The sequence below is a fragment of the Coturnix japonica genome, chromosome Z (genome assembly GCF_001577835.2).
Source record: "Coturnix japonica isolate 7356 chromosome Z, Coturnix japonica 2.1, whole genome shotgun sequence".
NCBI classification, from domain to species: domain Eukaryota; kingdom Metazoa; phylum Chordata; class Aves; order Galliformes; family Phasianidae; genus Coturnix; species Coturnix japonica.
The window spans coordinates 14,147,279-14,166,806 of record NC_029547.1 but is presented as its reverse complement, the minus strand read 5'-3'; the positions used below and the strand labels follow the sequence as shown (position 1 = coordinate 14,166,806).

Sequence of the window (19,528 nt, the reverse complement as noted above, 5' to 3'; positions counted from 1 at the left end):
AGTGTCCTCCATGATCTGTGAAGTATGGGAATGCATTCTAATCATGCAGAACATTCTTCTTTTCCTTTTTCTTTTTCTTTTTTTTTTTTTTTTTTTTTTTTTTTTTTTTTACTTTTATAAAACTATATACATCTTCAGTGATCTAGTTCCTTCCAAACTGTCTGTTGTGCTAAGTAGCTATTTAATGATGATGTTAAAAAGCAAGAAATGTGTAAGCTTTAAGGATCCTGTATTTGAAGCAGCGTACTTTGTTTTCACTGAGCCTAATAGACAAATGCAACTGAAAACATTGGAGTTATTCTAAAAGCAATAGAAACTGTAAAAATATCCATTTGGATTTGTTTGGGAAATACTAAATAAAGCAGAACTAGTTTATGCCAAGGAAACTTGGCAAATTTAAATTAAACAGGTGAGTGCTTTTTATGTTGAGCCAAGCATTTCAGAAGTAGTAAGAACTATTGCTGGCAGTCTTTGTGAATTTATAAAAAGTTTGCAAAGGTATTATTGCAAGTTAATATATAAGCTAGTAAGTATCATTGAGGAACAATGTTTGATTTCTAAGCACTGTGATTTAAACATGTTAAGAGGCTGTGTCAATAACTAAATTGGCATTGTTTTCTGTTACAGATGATTCAAAAGATGCTGATTCCTTATCAGATGAACCTACCCACAACAGTAATCAAAATAACAGCAACTGTTCCTCTCCTTCTCGAATGTCAGATTCTGTTTCCTTAAATACTGATAGTAGCCAAGATATTTCTCTCTGTTCTCCAGACAAAGAAACGCACGCTGCTGTTTTATCCAAGATCAGGTTTGTAAAATACTGTATAAAACTAAGCAAGTATAGTAGCAAAACATTATTCAATTTTCATATTACGTGTGCATTCCTTTAATTATTCATTAAATAGTCTTTATATTATTTTGAAATATTAAAACTTAGGTAATGAAGTAGGGTTTTTTTTTTTGTTTTTTTTTTTTTCCAAGATAAAAAGGAGTGGGGAAAAAAAAAAGGATAAATTCAGACACCAATTTCAGTATGAAATATATGATTCCATCTCTTGTTACAATAGGGTATAATAATTTCATCCTTAATTTCTGCTGTCCCTGCAAAATACTTCCAGTATACCATTTTGAAAGCTCTGCTTTTATTTGCATAGTCTTGAAAATATTGAAGATCCATTTGATTGCTAATATAATTATAAAAAAGCTTTTATGATCTTTTAAAAAATGGACTTAAAGATTTCTGAATTTTTTGGGGGTGTGTGTGTCAATGAAAGCAAGAATTTTGCCTACAGTTGTCATGGAGCTCGGAAGTATTTTATAAGAAATTTAGGTTACTGTTCCTTTATACTTTTAAGCATTTTTAGACTACCCTTAATTATTCCGGTGGAAGTTAAGTAACCTTATTTAAGGATAGGCGATAGCAGATACATCTGCTTTAAACCAGTTTTGGATCACTCAAGAAAGACAGAGGTCACAGTCCAACAATAGTGAATTGATTACTCCTTTCCAATGATCTGAGCTTGCTGAACACTCCAAAGGAGGTAACATCCAAGTACAGATCCTTCACTTGTGGCTATCAGCTCTTTAGTCTGTTAGGGAGGGATGGAGTCAGGGTCCACCCCTACTGGTTGTGCAGGTGAATTGCTCCCAGGGCTGGCTCTGTCCCTTCAACAGGTTCTTAGTTGTTGGTTCAGGCCCTGACAGTTCCTGTACACTGTTTGAAATCAGAACATGATGCTAGCCAGCAAGGCAAACCTCTCAAACGTATTTTTATAATTGTAAGATAGATTTATGCAAATCATAAATTTATATGTGAATTGATTTTTGTCCTGTATTGTGTGCACAGCATGGCTGTGTTGCACACCAGTTTTTCTGAAGTTTCTTGAAGGAATATCTTGAGTCCCTTTGGAATATTGCTTACAGGTTATCTTTTCTTGCAGGCGAGAAAATGAAAATTTGAATAATCTTTTGCAAAACGGAGGTGAATTGAACATTACTGCAGAAGAAAACACAAATGTGCAGGAGAAAGTTACAAATCTGTCTCAATATGAACTGAGCATTGAAGAAAGAATAGGTCTGATAGAAAAAGGTGTGGATCTGAGTACTCCTACAGAGGAGACTCACAAGTTAGACCAAATAAACATGAATATCAATAAACTGGTTAGTGAAGAGGCAGTGCCAGTTCCCACAGAAAGAGTGAAACCACAGGAAGTAGTGTCAGTAAAGGGCTTTATGAATAATATTATGAAAGAAGAAGGTGAGCACTTGGAAAATGGGAATAAGTATCCTATAAATAAAGTAAATGGACATCCTGAGGAATCAGTACAGTCTCCCAGTAAAGATGAACTAATGAGAAGCACTACAGTTGATGGTGACTCTTCCACTGAGCTGTCTGTTTCACGGAGCACTGAAGATCTGTCGCCACAGAGAAGTGGAACTGTGATGAAGTCTCACAGCATCACCAGTATGGACCCTGGTGGCCTGAAAGTCTATGACATTGTCAGTGATGGTGTATCTCCACAGCCAAACTCAGTGGTAAAATCTTCATCTGGTAGTGCAGATGGAAAGAACATAGTCAGGAGTAAATCTGCTACTCTTCTGTATGATCAGCCTCTGCAGGTTTTTCCTGGGTCATCATCATCATCTGATTTAATATCATCTACAAAAACTCCATTCAAGTTGGACTCAAATCACAATCCTGAAGGTGCTAATGTAGTGAGAGGATCAGTGACAGGTGGTCCACAGATGTTTTCTACTCCCCAGTATAATATTCAGTACAGCAGCAGTACAACAGCAAAAGACACCTTGTGGCCCCAGAAACAAAGCACTCAAGTAGAACAGAGCAGCTTACCTCCTTCACGTCTGCTGAGGTCTGAAAGCACAGAAGCACCCAGCTATGTAAAACATTCTGCCAATATGAATTTCTCCAATCACAACAATGTCCGTGCCACTGCTGCATATAGCACTCATCAGCGAATGTCTGGTAGACATATAGACATGTGGGCTGTTCCACCAAACGATAGACTGCTCCCTGGAGCAACAAGGCACACTCTTCAAAGACAGAGCAGTGTATCCTCTACTGCTTCTGTAAATGTTGGTGATGCTGGACCTTCAAGGCGGGCCCAGGTTCCTGAAGGGGATTATTTGACATACAGAGATTTGCATTCAATGGGAAGAGCTCCACCAGTAATGTCAGGGCAGCAGAGACCTCTTTCTGCCAGGACATACAGCATTGATGGTCCCAATGTACCTCGACCACAGAGTGCTCGTCCGTCAGTGAATGAAATACCAGAAAGAACTATGTCAGTTAGTGACTTTAATTACTCTCGGACTAGCCCTTCAAAGAGATCAAATCCAAGAGTTAACTCTGAGCACTCTTTGTTAGACCCTACAGGAAAAAGTAAAGTCCCTCATGACTGGAGGGAACAGGTGCTGCGACATATTGAGGCTAAAAAGCTAGAAAAGGTAAAAATAATTTTATTCTTTCTACTTTTCTGTAATCTAGGCATGGTGTAAGTTAATTACCTATTTTTTGAGCAGTTTTCAATTACCAGTTAAACTATATTTCTGTACTACTACTTCTTCTAAAACGTAAACATGTTTATGCTGAGTATCTGAAAAACTGTCTGTAAGTGAAATTTTTCCCTTTTACATCGTACTTGCCAGCTTGGTCCAATTACCTTTGAATACATTAAATGTCCTGTTGACCTTCTGGACTGCAAGTCCAGCTCTGTTAGGTCAGGTAATTGTTGTTAACATGGCATTGTCTTCATGTTACACTATCCGGTTACCTTTCTTGAGCTTTCTCTTCTGCATTTTTTCAGTATTTCTTCAGGAACAAGAAAAAAAAAATCAATAAAATGCATTTTGTAGCATAGGTCTACAGCTTGTGATGCTGAGGAGCTGAAAAGATGTATAATTAACATTTATTTGCCTCCAAGCCAGTTATCTTTTGAAGCTGGATATTTGACAGACTGTTGAATGAATATTTATAACTGAGATGAGAGCACATAAAAATCTTGTTCATTTCAGGAAATCACAGGAGATTTTGATATAACTAGAGATGATGAACGGGATTCTTTTTGTACCTTAGTGCCTTATCAAAAATTTGAGCTGATATGGAGATGTGAACAGTTTTGCATCTTCAAAGGAATTGAGTAGAGACTGGAAGAATGTAATATGCTGTGCTGCCCAGGAGAGCCACTGTAAAATCGCATCACTAAGTATTGGCCAGGATATCATCAGGTTGATTCTGCTTCCTGGGAAGGGAAGTGAATTTGGTTTTGTTTAATTTGCATAATTCCTAATTATAAAAAAAGATCAGCACCACAGCTGTTCTTGTGATCCATTTTGAGTCGCATAGAACAAGATATTTTATGCAAAGTATTATGCTGAGGTGTGGTGGAGCCTTTGTCCTACAAGGCTGTCACAGACCTCACAGTGTTCCAGTCCTAATCAAAGGTGCATATTCTAGTCTTATTCCCCTGGATGCATCTATCTAATCTTAAACCAAACAATGGAAAAGGAAAAAAAATGTGCAGTGTTTGAGCGTAGAGGGAAACTTTGTTGTGCTGCTAAAGCTATTTGGTTTTACTTCACTCTTGCACTATGTTCCACATGTTAGGAATGGTGTTTAACACGTGGTTGAAAACTATCCAGGTATCACAAGCACTAAATAGTCACCTTTACTGAAAGCAGACTGATTGACTTAATACCCTTTATATCTGCTCATATTTTTTCTTCCATGCTCTTGATGTAAGCCTTCATTACTGTTTCTTACTAGAAGGATATGGACTGGTTGCTCCTGGGTTCTTAGCTGTACACCTATCTAACATATATTAGTAGTGTGCCTTTTGTGTGCATGCTTCTTTTATTCTGGCCTTAATGCATTTTGAAGATTTTACTTAGCACTCTAAGACTTATGAGTTTAAAGGTGAATACTCATATAATTGTCTACTTTATATTTTCTGGGATAGGATTGACTTCTAAAAAAAATAATGAAAATTAAACTATGAGAAACGCAGATACGATCCTGTGTGGCAGCTGGCAAATATGATAATGTAGAAATTGTAGAAATTTACTGGATATTTCTTTGTTCTTTTAAAATAACGGTATCAGGTGTGTTTAAACTTAAAATGCATTTCTAATATGGGAGCTTAATCTACAGAACAGACTTATGAAGTGTTTTGAAGACTAGAAAAAAATATCAGTATTTGAGGAAGAGAGTACTTGATTTAAAGAGCAAACATGTATTGGAAATTGCTGTGACAAAATTCTTTTAAAGCGTAAGACAGCACTGATAAATCAAGTATGCAGATTTAAGCGCTATGATGAATCTTTAATTAATATCCTTGTGCCTGTATCTGTACACAACAATATGGGTTAATAGTCTTAATTTGCTTTGACTCTTTTGGGTCTGCTATTGAATTGATTGCTTTTTAAATTTTTATCCAGTATTTACTAGGAAAAAGTACGTGAATTATGTGTGGGGGTTTTGACTTGTGGAGGGTTTTTGTTGTGGAGATGGTGTTCAGGTTTTTGTGTCTTGCTCTTTTGTTTTGGGCTGTTTTGTTTTTTGGTGAGGTTTTTTTTTATCGGTGGTGGTGATTGGAGGGGAGCAGTGCTGGGTGAGGCTCCTGGGGTACCTGTTTGCTTGGTCTATGAAATTTAGTAGCAGTGGTGAGGTAGAGGAAGGATTATTGGGCAAAATTGAGAAAGTCCAAAAATTGTTACATTTATTCCATCTTTTCACCTCATTCAGTCTAAAAAATACTTTGAAGAATTTAGTTTGCATAAGGAGAAGTAGAGGAACGTTTTAAGTCCTGCCAAAATGATTAATAGCAGGTTCCAGCCAAGTAAATATAATCTATAATTCCTTTGACAAGATTTAAGGGATCTTAAATCTGAAGCTAAAATTATCCACCTGGCTGAAAGAAAGTGAATATAGTTCATCAGACCACTTGTAAACAGTTCTTTTGTATATATTCTGGAGAAATAATTTGCTTATCTAATGCAAAGCTCATTGTATTGTGAGATGGAGATCTCTTTAAATGTCAAGCTGCTCCCTAGTGGTTACGTGCAGTAAGATGTAGGAAAGTGTGCAGTGAGTTTTGCCTCCTCACCCTCATTACTAAAGCTTTTAAATTCAGTGTACAGGTGAGCTTTTAAAATGGTAACATATTTTGTCATACTTCCTTTTTCGAGGGAGACTTGTTGGTTTTACTGGCAAGTAATAGTAACTTCCTAGTTTTGTTGAAAGGTTTCATTTAGGAATTTAAACTCAGATACTTTCTTTTTATAATATTAGAATCACACACATTTTATTGTGTGTTAGAGGAATTTCCCACCTGTAAATTACAATAGTAAATATCTGTAAGAGTTATCTTCAAATACTTGAGTATCTATTTAGTATAGCAAGACTTGTAAAAAATAAGTCATAAAAGTAGATGCTTACTTTCCTGTTCAGAAACTAAAATATAGGTGGCTTTACTATGAAAGTTCTCAGTGCATGGCACCTTCTTAAGAGAAATAAAGAATTCCAAGTGATACAGGCTTGCAGTTTTAATCAGTTTGGATTTTTTTCCCCCCCCACTATTCTATTATGGAAAAATATTTTAATTAGTATTGCCTCACCGTTATTTCCAAGTTGAGCTTGTATAATACAACAGGGAAAATTACTTCAGTAGGTCTGTGCACAAATAAAAGTGCCTAAATTTAAGGCATATTCTGAAACTGACAAATTAACGGACTGCTGCATACTTAGCTGCATCCAGTACCCATTAGTTTTACATTTTGATTTCAGATTTGTTTCTGTGTTTTGAGCAGATGTCTGAACAGTCAATGGCTTGAAACATTGTTGTATGGAGTTCAGTAATCAATGCATCACACTTTGAAAAACAAAACAAAAAACGAAAGTACATTTTAAAAAAAAACAGCAAAGTCTTGACTCTGCCAATATTTTGGCAGAGCTGTTTAAGTTGGGGTATGAATAACGCTCCCTCAGTAATTCTCTAATAGTATTTTATCACCTAGCAAAGATGCATTTTTTGCAGTGCTAGTGATACCTTTTCCTTCCTTTGTGACTGTAAGAGGATAGTTTCGAAATGTTCAGGTTCCTCTTCATTAGGATAAAAGATCTGATATCTCATTAGAATTCCGTAAGATTTCAAACAAAGGGTTTTTGTCTTGCATGCTTTTGTCAAGACTTTATAGCATTACTTTCAAGCATTTCAAGTATTCCCAAATCACTTTGAGAATACTTTTTTCCAATCAAATTTAACAATTAAAAATTAGATAACCAAGGTGAGAAATGAAAAATGAAGAGATCTCTACCTGCAGCTGGATTCTGATTCTAAGAAATGAATCTACAAATAATAACAAAAATGAAATGAAAAAAAGAAGGCGGATGTTTAGACGTACAGGTTACCAACTAAGGCTACTCTAAGATAAGCATACGTCTTGTTCACTGTAGGTACTTTAATTTTGTTATTTCCTAATCTATATCAAAATTTCATGGATTATGATGAGTAAAAGCACTTCTAGCTGCCTGAATCTGAGCTGATTCCATTAGTCTGTTTATTGACTATGCATTCTGATTTATAAACAGAATGCTTAAAAATACATATATAGCCATTTTTTTTTTCTTGATATAATGTAGCTTCCAATTTGTGTTCCTCAGCCACTCTTGAGTAACAAGTTCCTAGTAAACTTTAAGAGAAAAAGGGACATATAATATATGTTGGTTAGTGTCTATTTAGTTTAGTGTACCTGAAATGCTATTTCTTAAATTAGAGGGCTTTTTGGTGACATCTGCATCCTTACCTTTAAGGAAATGTCTTCTCTGGAGAGTTTCTAAAGAAATGTGCAACCTGCATCATGCTCATGATGAAAAGCAAAGTTATAGGGATACCGCTCTCTCTCCAAATACCCCAGATTTTCTCATCCTGGCTAGGAAATAGAATGCTTCCTAAGCTAATTGCTGGGAATCTCTTTTTGTGTTGAGCTACAACTTTTTTTACAGCTTTTGTTTTTGATGTTTTGTATCATATCTCTTACTATTACCTTTTTTTTTTTTTTTTTCCCAACAAGGCAGAGATTTTTCATGAGGTTTATAATTATGTCATTTGTCAGGTAGGATATGAGGGGGTTTCCATCTGCACAGATTTTTAATTCTGTTTTGTTCTTTGCAACTACAAAAGTCTGTGGTGGCAAAATAGTATGGTCCGCTGCTTTCTTTCTGTCACCCTGGACAGTATTAGCTGTGGTCAGGTCTGCGAAGTAATATAGCTCAGAACCAAACCACTTTTCTGTTCTTGAGCTTTGTTACATAGTTGTTTACCTGCAGCGGCATGGAAATGGTTTCTTTTGTTTGTTTGTTTTTTAATGAGGTTCCAACACTTTAAAATCTCTGTATCCATGTGAGTCATTGTTTGTACTGTACCAGTAATAAGGGGGAAAATAAGACGAAATAGTAGCAACTGGTAATGAAATGATTTTTCACAGGTGTTTGTCTGGACTGCCAGCTGTTCCTCCCACAATGTACTTGACATGTTGCAAATTTATTGAAAATGTGGGAATTTTGACAAGCTGTGAACCTACATTGTTTCCCAAACACATGAACATTTGAATGACTTTATTTACATGTAAATCTGCATGTAAACTGCTGATTGCATGCTGATTTACAGTAAATAATGGTAAAAATAGGAGACACTGAGTTGTGTTTTGTATATCACAGTAGCACTGTTCTTGCATGGTTTTTATCTTGCATGACAATGGAATATGTCTATATTAGTCTATGTATAACATGTCTTGTGGTTTATGCATGCTGCACTAATCTCTGTGTTAAATCTGTCCCCTCTTTATTCAGAGCATGCTGTCTAGGTCCTTTAATTCCAATTATGCTGCTGTTAGCAGCTTTCACTATGGCAGCTCTAGGGATCTGCATGGCAGCCAGGGTAGTGTTGCCTTGAGTGTTGCAGACGGAAGAGGTTCTGGTGTGCACGTTGTTCGAGTGAGTACCTACAGGAGACTTGCAAAATACAGAGGGGTAAAGAATGAACTGTGAGAACTGTCTTTTAAATTGATAGCTGTCTTTCTATAGATGGACAATGCTTTCAATTAATAGAATAAAACTTGTGCTAGATCATTTTTTAATAGGTGTTTAATACTTTGCCATTACTTCATATGCTTTAACCTTAATGTCAGGTTTTTCAGATTAATGCTGTGGAGTAGAATTTTCTAATTGGCTTTTATATACAATTGAACAAAAATAAAGATGTCTGGTTTTGTTGTATGTATTTTGAACAAGCACTTGTAATTCTGAATTCAGCCAAAATTGAAAACGGTAGAAAAAAATCTTATTACGCTGCTTTTTCTTCCAAACAAATTCTGCTGCTGTAAAATGTATTGCTGGGTACTTTAGAATTTCAAGGAAATAAGTTTATATTTTCTTAAGAAACTTAAGTGAGAGGAAAGAACTCCTTAGTCTGAATATCGTAGGTGGATATTCCAGAAAACTGTTTATCATGTGAATCCTTGCATGAGTAACCTTCAGCGTTAGTTAACTTCTCTTAACAATGTGTTAGAGATCAAAGACACCTGTGCAGATGCTAATTTTTGTAAATATCCAGCAATGTATTCTAAGTGTGGTGTCTTTACCAGTAGGATTTATATATTCTGTATAAAAAAAAACAAAGTTAAAGAATTATAAAACCCTTAAAAAAAAAACACTTTAAAATCTTATGAGTGATTTTTACTTGCTTGAATAATAAAAGGATATTCTTCTTTACCCCCACATTCTGTTTAAAGCATCCCCAGGCTTCAGCTTCAGGAGACCAATGTCAAGATGAAGTATTCATTTCAGGAAAGCAGAATTACTCATCTGCTACGCTTAGTCTCAAAGATGTCCCTCCAGACAGCATGAAGAAAATAGCTGTGCAGGTAATTACCTTCATGATATTATGGATGGGATATACTTACTGTCTGTGGAAGCATATGCTGAGATAGTAGATGGAACTGGGGCTTTAAAACGTTAAAAAAAAAAACAAAAACAAAAAACAAAAAAACAAAAAAAACACCAAAATTTGCTGAAAAAGTAGCTACATGTTGAAATTGGGATACTGCATATGATTTCAGGAAGGCAGATTGAAACTCATTATGCAGTTAAAGAACTTAACTTGAAATCTGTTGTAATTACATTGCAGTGGTTAGCTAGAATTCATACTACACGTTCTGCATTTATATGTAAAGACCATCTATGCACGTAAGACTTACTACAGCGAAAATAAATGTGTGTATGTAACTTACCAAACAGTGACAGATTTCTAACTTCATTGATTTCCACTGGGTTTCTACAGACACTGAGTAATGAGAATTTCCATAGTTCTTGATGTATGTTGCCTAAAACTCTACCTCTGACAAAACACAAGAAGAGTTTTCCTATGATGTTTCAGATTTTCTTAAGAAGCAGTAGAAAATCTTGTAAATTGAATATTGTCTCTTCTCTAGATTAACTGAGATATGCACACCCATTTCTCAGAATTACTTTGAAATCTCAGTAACTTTGGGGCTTCATTAAGAAACATTGTTAAGCATCATCCTTAGTGAAATAGTTTGAATGTATTGAAGCTTTTTACAGTTGAATGCTTTACTGCCATCATTATCTCTATCTCAAGAAAATAAATATCATTAATATTGTTTTGATATTTAAATCTTGAGCCTGTAAGTGAACTTCAGGTTTTTGGTTACAGTGTTCATATTACTTTTGTCTGCTAGCTGTGTAGGGTTTTTACTTTGTATATAATTTACTGAGAATTGCTGTGAATATTTTGTGCAAGAAAGATGCAAACTACAGTAAAATCAACTAAGTTTCACTATGGTCACTTACACTACCAAAAAAACAAAAAACAAAAAACACACAAAAAAAAAAACACACAAAAAAAAGGTTGATATTCCTCAGTGAAAAAGTGTCTGCCCTGTTCTAGTAGACATAAAAAGACAGAGTTGTTCTCATTGGGTCAGAACTGATTGGTCTTGTGAAAAGTCAGTGTGATTGTACACGATCCAGGAGAGTAATTTTAGTAATGTTCCTAAAATTAAAAACAACCAAACATTGAGAAATACTGAAATAAGAAAGAATGGAGGATTAGTCTGAATAAAGTCTATGGCATTAACAATATTCATATTTTATTCAGATACCTTTGACAAACGGACAGATGTGCCAGCCTCAAAGACCTCAGGCAAACTATAGCCAAGTCCATCATCTCCCTCCTCAGTCATCAGTAGGAAGACATCCATCTAGAGAACAGTTAATTGATTACTTGATGTTGAAAGTTGCCCACCAACCTACCTATACCCAGTCCCAGTGTTCTCCTCGACAAAGCCATGAACTGGTAAAGCAAGAGGTAAGGGTATAGTGTCATATAGACTGACATCCGCCTGTTATAAAGAGAAATATGGTAGATTTTTTTAACAGATAGTTCCAAAAAGTTATATTTGCATTTTTTTACTGAGGTAGAAATTTATTTTTTTACTATATTTATTCATCACTGACTCATTATTTATGAGTAACTGAAAAATTCAAGATCATGGTGCAACTTAGAGTAACTTGCTTCTATTCATTGCTCTCCAAAATGATTTTAAAAGTTGCAGATGTGGGGATGAGCAGCCCTAAATCACAACGGGATAAGAATGCGATAACATCTGACACATACCTGATAATTATTAGTTTTATTTATGGTATAAATCCTTACGAGTAAGGAATTCTTGCATCATTTAACAGCTCCTTCATTGTGAGCAACTTTCTTTCTGTTCTCGGACACTAAATTTTTCCTCTGTATTGTTTTATTATTGGTGGAAAAATTCAGAGAACTTTCATTCTGTGGTAGAATAAACACACAAACCTTTTGTGTAAAACTGTCTTCTAATCAGCTCTTCTGTGGAGAGAAAGGAGATACAGTGATAGCTATGTAGGATTTAGAATGAAAGCAGAAGCTAGGTTTGATTTTAAAATTCAGCTAGAAGTAGCAAGGAATAGGAAGCACAGATTTTTGCAGGTGGGCATGTGTTTGCTGGGAACATGACATTAATTTACATAGTGTCTAAATATCTTTGAATTTAGAGGCTACGTGGACTACTATGATTATAATAGCAGTGATGTTAGAGTAAAACTTAAGTACAAAGATATCTTGGCTTGAATTAATGAGATACTGCATTCACTTAGATTATGATAAATGCTTTTTGAACTTTTTTCCTTTCAAAAGCTTTTGTTTATCCAAATTCCTTAGTAATAAATTAATTGCAGTAGCTTTGAATGCACAATTTGAGCCAGTTTTTCTAACTTTGGTTGTAACTGCTTAGATTCGAGTGAGAATTGACAAGGATCCAGAACTTGGATTTAGTATATCAGGAGGAGTTGGTGGTAGAGGAAATCCATTCAGACCTGAAGATGATGTGAGTATTTTAAAGGAATGTACCTTAAAATCGTTCTGATTAGAAAATGTTTTCTTATATATGAAAAATACGTAAGCACCAAGGGCAAACCACTAAATTCTTAGTTGGAGAAAAGTGAAGAAAAATTATGTAAAATGGAGGCAGTAGCCATATGATAACATGGGGGGTGATCTTCACTGATGGTTTCTAAGGTTGTACCAGATATCAGTTCACAGATTTGTGATAGTGAATTACAGAGTTTACAGTTAGGAAGCCTCTTAAAAGAGAACGTGATTTAGCCTACAGCATTATTTCTGTGGTTGATAATTCATTTTGACATATACATCTGCCAAATTAGACAAAGGCTTGAGTTACACGTCAGGCAAATCAGAATTCGCCCTTCAGTAATCCTGTAAAGGCAATTGCTCTGGATTTAAAAATGGACTGGAAAAATAAGGCAGCCATTAAATAATACTGCATTGCCTTCTATGTAAGATGGAAATTTGAAATGTTTGTAATTACATCTGTGCACCCTTAATTTTATGAAACAAATTGTCAAAAATGTTTTCCACCTCTGTTTTTGAAGGGTATATTTGTAACCAGAGTACAGCCTGAAGGACCAGCATCTAAGTTGTTGCAACCTGGGGATAAAATAATTCAGGTACTGTAGTCATATAATTAATTACCCTGTGTAACGTGTTAGCTCATTTTTAATTTGCTCCTTTTCTAAAAGCAGTATGTTGCATTTCTGTGTAGATCACTAGTATCTCTCTGGAACCATTTCAGCATTCTGGGATGGTGCTTTCCATTTTTTCCTACCTTACATTAGGATAAGTGAAATGAAGCAATTACAATTTGAGTCATTTTTTGGAATTCTGAATATTTTTTGTAAGTTTAATTTTCATAATTTTAAAGGCAAAAAACGAATCCAAAAATTGTCATTCAATGTAGAATGTGAGCAAGTTAATTAAACTTTGTCATTCATTTATACAATACTCTGAATAATGAATCGTATGATGGCCATCAGTTACTCCTCATGCTCATTTTCTGTTGCTGTCCCCACTCTACAGCACTGCATACTGTGTCTTTGAGGCCTTCACTGGTCTTTGCTGCCTCTCCCCCAGCTGCAGCCTTTTTTTTTTTCTTCAGCAAGTCCATACTTTTTGGACCAGTTTTCTATTAGATTTGCTTGAAATTATCTAATGAACTTACAAGTTATTTTTGGAGGGGTCAAGGAAATGATTGAATGGATTTTTGAATGGATTTTATAACCTTATTGTTCAGAAAGAGGCTAACAGGATATTTAAAGCACCCTTTAAGTTGCAGAGCCAATCTCTTGGTAAAACTTATTCTCCACGTTACTGGTACCAGGGTATTTATAGATTCAGCTCTGCTACTTTTCAGCTTTCTCAAAGACAAACAGAAACTTTGTGTCTTGATTAAACTACCATCTTGCATGAACAGTTTACTTAAACTGCTATATATTATAACAGTTTAATTATATATTATAATACATATATCAAGTGAAATATTCTATGTGACCACTGCCTAAATAACTGCATGGAAGTCTTATGATACCATTGCATATTAGGATAGGACACACCATACAGATGATGACATGGAATTATTATTGCTGCTTTTGCTCTCTCAACATTTTAGATTACAAACTGCCTTTGTAACCCTAGGCAGATTTACAACTTACTGCCTTAATAACAAAGGGTCTAGCTGGTAGCAGCAGTAAGTGGGTAATAGGATGAGTGTGCACAGCTCCAAAATGGAACAGCTTTTTAGCACAACTGGCCTTAACTGTCACCTCTGATAACATTTGGATTCGACCTCTGTCACCATAAGAAGGACCAGCCCCTCTGGGAGAAAGGTGGGAGGCAGAGCTGGAAGCAGCGGACAGACCAGGCTGTCACTCTGCAAGACCCAGACTGAGTATGAATTTGTAGCAGTGCATCCTGAAAAGCTGAATGCTCGTTTCTGTAGGCTGCTTAGGGCTGCCCATGTTTGCCAGGCCCATTTTAGGAATGAGAGAGGTGCTTGATCATAGGAAAATTGAAGCTGGGATGACCCTGGGAGGCTTCAATTCCGGCCTTCTGTTGAAAGAGAGCTGGCACAGAGGTCTGATTTATCCAATCAGGTCCTGGAATATGTACACAGGTAAAGACTGTATAACTTCATAGAACAATCTGGCCCACTGCTATACTGTGCTCATGGGACAAAGAAAGTTCATTGCATATAGTCTGAGGGGAGAAAGGGAGTGAGGTCCTAAAAGGGCTCCAGTGCTATCAATGCTTTTTGTTAGAGGTTTAAATACTTCTTAATTTATCAGTCACAAATGCCATTTCTAGTATGTAAACTGAGAAGTATCATTTGAACTGCCTTTGCTTTTCTTTAGCATGGCTGTATTCAGGCTGAAGAATTAAATGTCTTACAAGCTCAGATTTCTTTTTGGTTGTTTGCAAATATTTTCAGTACTCTTGGGACAAAATTCTTTTGCGGCTAACAGGATCCATGAATTCCTTTTAGCAAGTACCTGTATGTTCTGCTGACATTAATCATGTAATGAGTGGATCAGCAGCATGTTATTGCCTACATTCATGTAGGATTTTGTTAGTTTAAACCTAGTTTAAGCTTAAATGACCTAACATGAAATATCAGACTGCCATTTTCAATTCTAAAAATTTCTTTTTAGGCTAATGGATACAGCTTCATAAATATTGATCATGGACAAGCAGTATCTTTGCTAAAGACTTTTCAGAACACAGTGGAACTCATCATTGTGAGAGAAATTTCTTCATAAATTCTGTGGATAATGGGGATAAAGCCAACAGGATTCATTGAAGGACTTTTGGGAAACTGAATATTTTGCCTATTTTTATACATGAAAGGAACTTGAAAAGAATTATGATCAATATTTGTACAGGAAATGAAAAACTGAACTTGTGGTTAAAGGGGAAAAAACCACTGTACAGAACATACAGGAAATCATTTTGGAAATGCATATGGTGAATAAACTTGTTTTTAAGCATTATAGCAATCTAAGGATCACTCCTCCAAGAACAAACCTGTGTTATTGTTTTGTACAGATGGTAGGTTTATTTTTGGATAATTCATACACATTACTAAACTTTGTGCGAGGCTTTAATCAGCCTAGGTTGTAGCCAATGGACAGATGGCAGGGCTATCTGTCCTGTAGCTGTTTATTGCCTTTATTTTTATTCACCAGATATTAATGTGTTATGCTGAAACCACTCCTATAGATGTGGAAAGGGGATATTAAATGTTGGCTTTGATATGTGCACACTGTATAGTTGAATGGGTAGATGGAAGGTGGTGCCGGTCGGACAGTACAAAGGTCAGGTGAATCAACTATCTGCTATCTAAATCTGGAATCAACAGAGAAGAAAAGGCTTTTAGTTCTGGAGTGTACGTCTACCAATAGAAGATGCAATAAAAGATTATGGTGTTTTTTAGGAAGACTGTAATTACAAATCTGTGATACTCTACGGGATTTGTTCCTAATGTAGTCACTGATTACTCATTTGCCACGTGATTCATGTTAAGTTGGGTTTTCTTCAATACATACTTTTTTTCAGCTGCACTGTGGAAATGTGCCCAGAGATTTTTTCTTTGCGATGGAGATCTCCAATTCTGTGGAAATGGTGGTACCTTTGTCTTTATAAAATAAAGTACTCCGTTTTAACCTTTCAGTTTTTTAAAATGAAACCGAAATGGCCAGTTTTTAAGATTGTTGCCTGTAATATATATTTAAACACACTCAAAACAGATGATGCAGGAAGGGTTATGAAAGTCATCTTGATTTTGTTTGGCCTTTGCATTGCCTTGTTAATCAAAAAGGAGACCATACGCATGGAGAGCTAGGTAACCAAAGCAAGTTTGTGAACCTTTGAACAGTGATGGAGAATTGCTGTGATGAGATGGTGTATGGGAAATGGGTAATCATCATTGGTGTCGGGTCAGCTGTGGGAGCACAGGTGAGAGTGATTTACCTGTGCTCCTGGAAGGGGTGGAGCTTGACTCCACCTCCTCTAGACCTCATTTAAGGGCTGACCACCACTAAGGCAGCATCTTTTGGAGATCGCTCCTCGGTGGAGATTGCCTCAGCATTTCCCAGCAGACTGAAGGCTTCCATACGGGTGAGTTTTCCCTGTAAATAACCTTTCGGGTATTTACTACCATCTTTACGTTATTGTCACCGTACAGATGGAGAGCAAAGGGAGGGTATACTTACAACCAGCCAGTTTGTAATGATGTTTCTTAAAGGGCTGTTCCTACAGGTAACATTAAATGTGAACTAGACACTTCAGAGTCATTAAAGGGTTTCTAACTTTATTAATGTAATAGTGATTTACCACAGGCTGCCTTTGTTCCTTATTACTGTGTAAAATATTCAATTATGCTTGTATTAATTTTGTTTACCAGAAACATTAACTTTATTTTTCTCTTTCTCCTTTGTAATTCAATAAAGACTGTGCAATCTGCAGTGTTAATTAATACACGGTTGTTATGGACCAGGGAAAAGTGCCATAGAAGACCAGTAACTGTTTTTAATCAAGGCTAATGATTAGCCTGTCATTGGAGCAATATTCAGTTATTGCAGTTCATTTTTACTTACATACAAGTTGATTGTTTGAAACAAGTAGAAATTGCTTTCTTTTCAACCCATGTGTACAAAAATAAATGCATTTAATAAAGCTAGCAACGACACCAGCCTCCTTTAGTTCTGGGGAAATCAACTGTGAGAGAGGAATTATACATAGCTGGCAGTAATAAACAGGCAGTACTTTTAAAGTAAGTGAACTTCAATATTATTGCACTTCTTTCAGAGATGTTAACTGTTCCTTATTGTACTGTGTATAGTTCTAATAATGTTAATTGAAACCCTTTAACAACTCCTTGTATATTTTAATTCTTTTTAGTTTATTTTCAGTGATATTTACATAGGAAATTTTTTTTTTGTTTTGTTTTTATATATTAGCAGAAATGTGCTGTATTTTGATAAAAATTCACTTATTTTCTGTGTTCACTTATTTTCTGTGTGCTCTTAATCTTCAAAGAAAAGAAAGAAACGTAGTTTATCATCATGGCAGTCTTCATTGTTCCCCTTCTGAGATTCGTTTGGTAGTTTAGTTTCCATTTTTTTAATTGAAAAAGCAAAATGTTCACATCACACGTTCATTAATTTCAGTCATTTTATTTTGATCACACACTGCCTTTTAAAGGGAAAAAAAAAAAACCAACAGACAGACACATTCTGAATTGGTCTTCTATGTAACCTGTATCTTTGGGAAGGGAAAGGTCCAAAAGGCAGAACTGATTCTTTACTGATCTTGGGCCACCTCCATATACATTTTTACAGTACATTTAATTATATCACTGAGGAATTATACTGTGTTGTATTTTACTTTAATGTTAAGAGGAGTTTTAAATTGTATTGTGTTACTTAATTTTCAGATTGACTTATCAAGAGACAAAACTGCTTGGCTATGATAGAATCGTAGAAACAGAGTTTTATGGGAGAGGTTTAGTACCTTTCGTGGGAACATTTGGCCAAAGTTTGTCTACAGTAAATTAGCAAATTAACCATCAAATAAAACGTGGATGTACTGACTTTACTCAGTAAACCTTGGAGTTTTCAGTGGGTTGAAATGTGTTTGTTCCTTCTGGTGTCTGTGTGTAACCTCAAGCTCTTGTCAAGATAGATGACTTTGCGGAAGGTGGGAGAAAGGCTTCTCTGAGCTGCTCTCATTGGGGATCAGCAGGAGGAGAGACAGTGCTGGCATTTCTCTAAAACTACATTTTGAACAGAAAAGGCGTCTGTCAGCAGTGTAGCTTACTCAGAATGGCGGTGAGTTGATGCAAACTCTGTTATTTCTTTCTGTTCTTACTTAGTTCATTAAAGAATCAGTTCAACTGATGTAATGAAAAGATGAAGTCCCCCACATATTTATTGTGTAAATATTTCTAGTTTCTTTTTCGGACTGGAGTTTTTAAGAAGTGTGTATATACTTGGCGGCATTCTATGAACGCAAACATAGCAATAAGCAACACCTTACCTAACAACACAAAATCAAAACCTTTGTGATTTGGGACTTTTTTTTTGCTTAGGAATATTCCCGTGTCAACAGCGCTGAAATGTTTTTATTGATCAGCATTTATTCAACATTCCAAATTTTTGTATATAATTAGACTGTTCCTGAGGTAACACATGGAGAATAGATAATAAACTAATGCTCTTGAAAGCTCTGTGTAATGGACTTATTTAACTTCTAGGAAATTCTCCATGGCACAGTTATATAGTTCTGCAGCTTTTATAGGCATTAATCCCCTGTCAGTATCCGTTAATAAAGACTTATTTGTGTTTTCAGCTCCATTCATCTCAGCTCAACAAGGGTCTGCTTGAATTGGTTTCATTGTAAGACTGAGTTATTAAGTATTAAAAAAGAAAGAAAAAAAACCAAAAAACACAAAGCCAGTGAGAAAGCAAAACATTAACAAACCCTCTCACTTCTGAATTGCCAAGCTTTATAATGAAATCAATTAGCAACTCTTGTTCTAAAGAGATGAGTACTCTATTTATGTCTAGTATGAATGAAGTTATTGAAATAGCAAAGAAGACGGACTAAGTGCAGGCTTAAATAGGGTAACTTGGGCCTGGCCTAGTAAGGTGTACAAAGGCTATTGGGAAGAGAAAGGCACAAGCATTGTAGGAGAGGCAAATGTGGGTTTGCATCCAGTCTTCTTGGAAACCGTGATGGTGTAAAAGCACACATTAAATCATCTTTACTTTCAGTTTACAGCTGGCACAACAATCTGACTTACATCTTGTCCTTTCCTGCGTCCTCTGTGCAGAAAAGAGACCCTCACTGTAAGGGGTAATCATGATTTGTCTAATTTAGATAGCTTATGCTGTCGTTATTTTTTTATAAAGAAGAGCTTATAAGCCCACTGTTTTTAATTTACATTCTTATTCATCCTCAACAAGTAAGTGGTAAAATATATGATTTAATCTTCTGTGACATGGTTCCATCTGAGTCTTACAGTTTTGAAGATTTGTGACTATAGAAAA

The 19,528-nt window shown here is 35.6% G+C and overlaps 1 protein-coding gene across 6 annotated transcripts in view; it reads left to right on the top strand.

Annotated features, from left to right (window-relative positions):
* ERBIN (erbb2 interacting protein) overlaps positions 1 to 18,108 on the top strand; it is a 99,720-nt gene extending 81,612 nt beyond the window's left edge. For 4 of the 6 annotated variants that reach the window (XM_015848557.2, XM_015848554.2, XM_032441140.1 and 1 more), the window contains 8 exons: positions 628 to 811; positions 1,944 to 3,468; positions 8,870 to 9,013; positions 9,811 to 9,942; positions 11,196 to 11,405; positions 12,361 to 12,453; positions 13,019 to 13,093; positions 15,131 to 18,074. In XM_015848557.2, coding sequence (XP_015704043.1) covers positions 628 to 811; positions 1,944 to 3,468; positions 8,870 to 9,013; positions 9,811 to 9,942; positions 11,196 to 11,405; positions 12,361 to 12,453; positions 13,019 to 13,093; positions 15,131 to 15,238 — 2,471 coding nt within the window. In that variant the 3' untranslated portion in view covers positions 15,239 to 18,074. Of the gene's footprint in view, positions 1 to 627; positions 812 to 1,943; positions 3,469 to 8,869; positions 9,014 to 9,810; positions 9,943 to 11,195; positions 11,406 to 12,360; positions 12,454 to 13,018; positions 13,094 to 15,130 lie in introns of all 6 variants that reach the window. The other 2 variants (XM_032441139.1, XM_015848558.2) reach the window with 2 other exon arrangements.
* Positions 18,109 to 19,528: the final 1,420 nt, after the last annotated feature.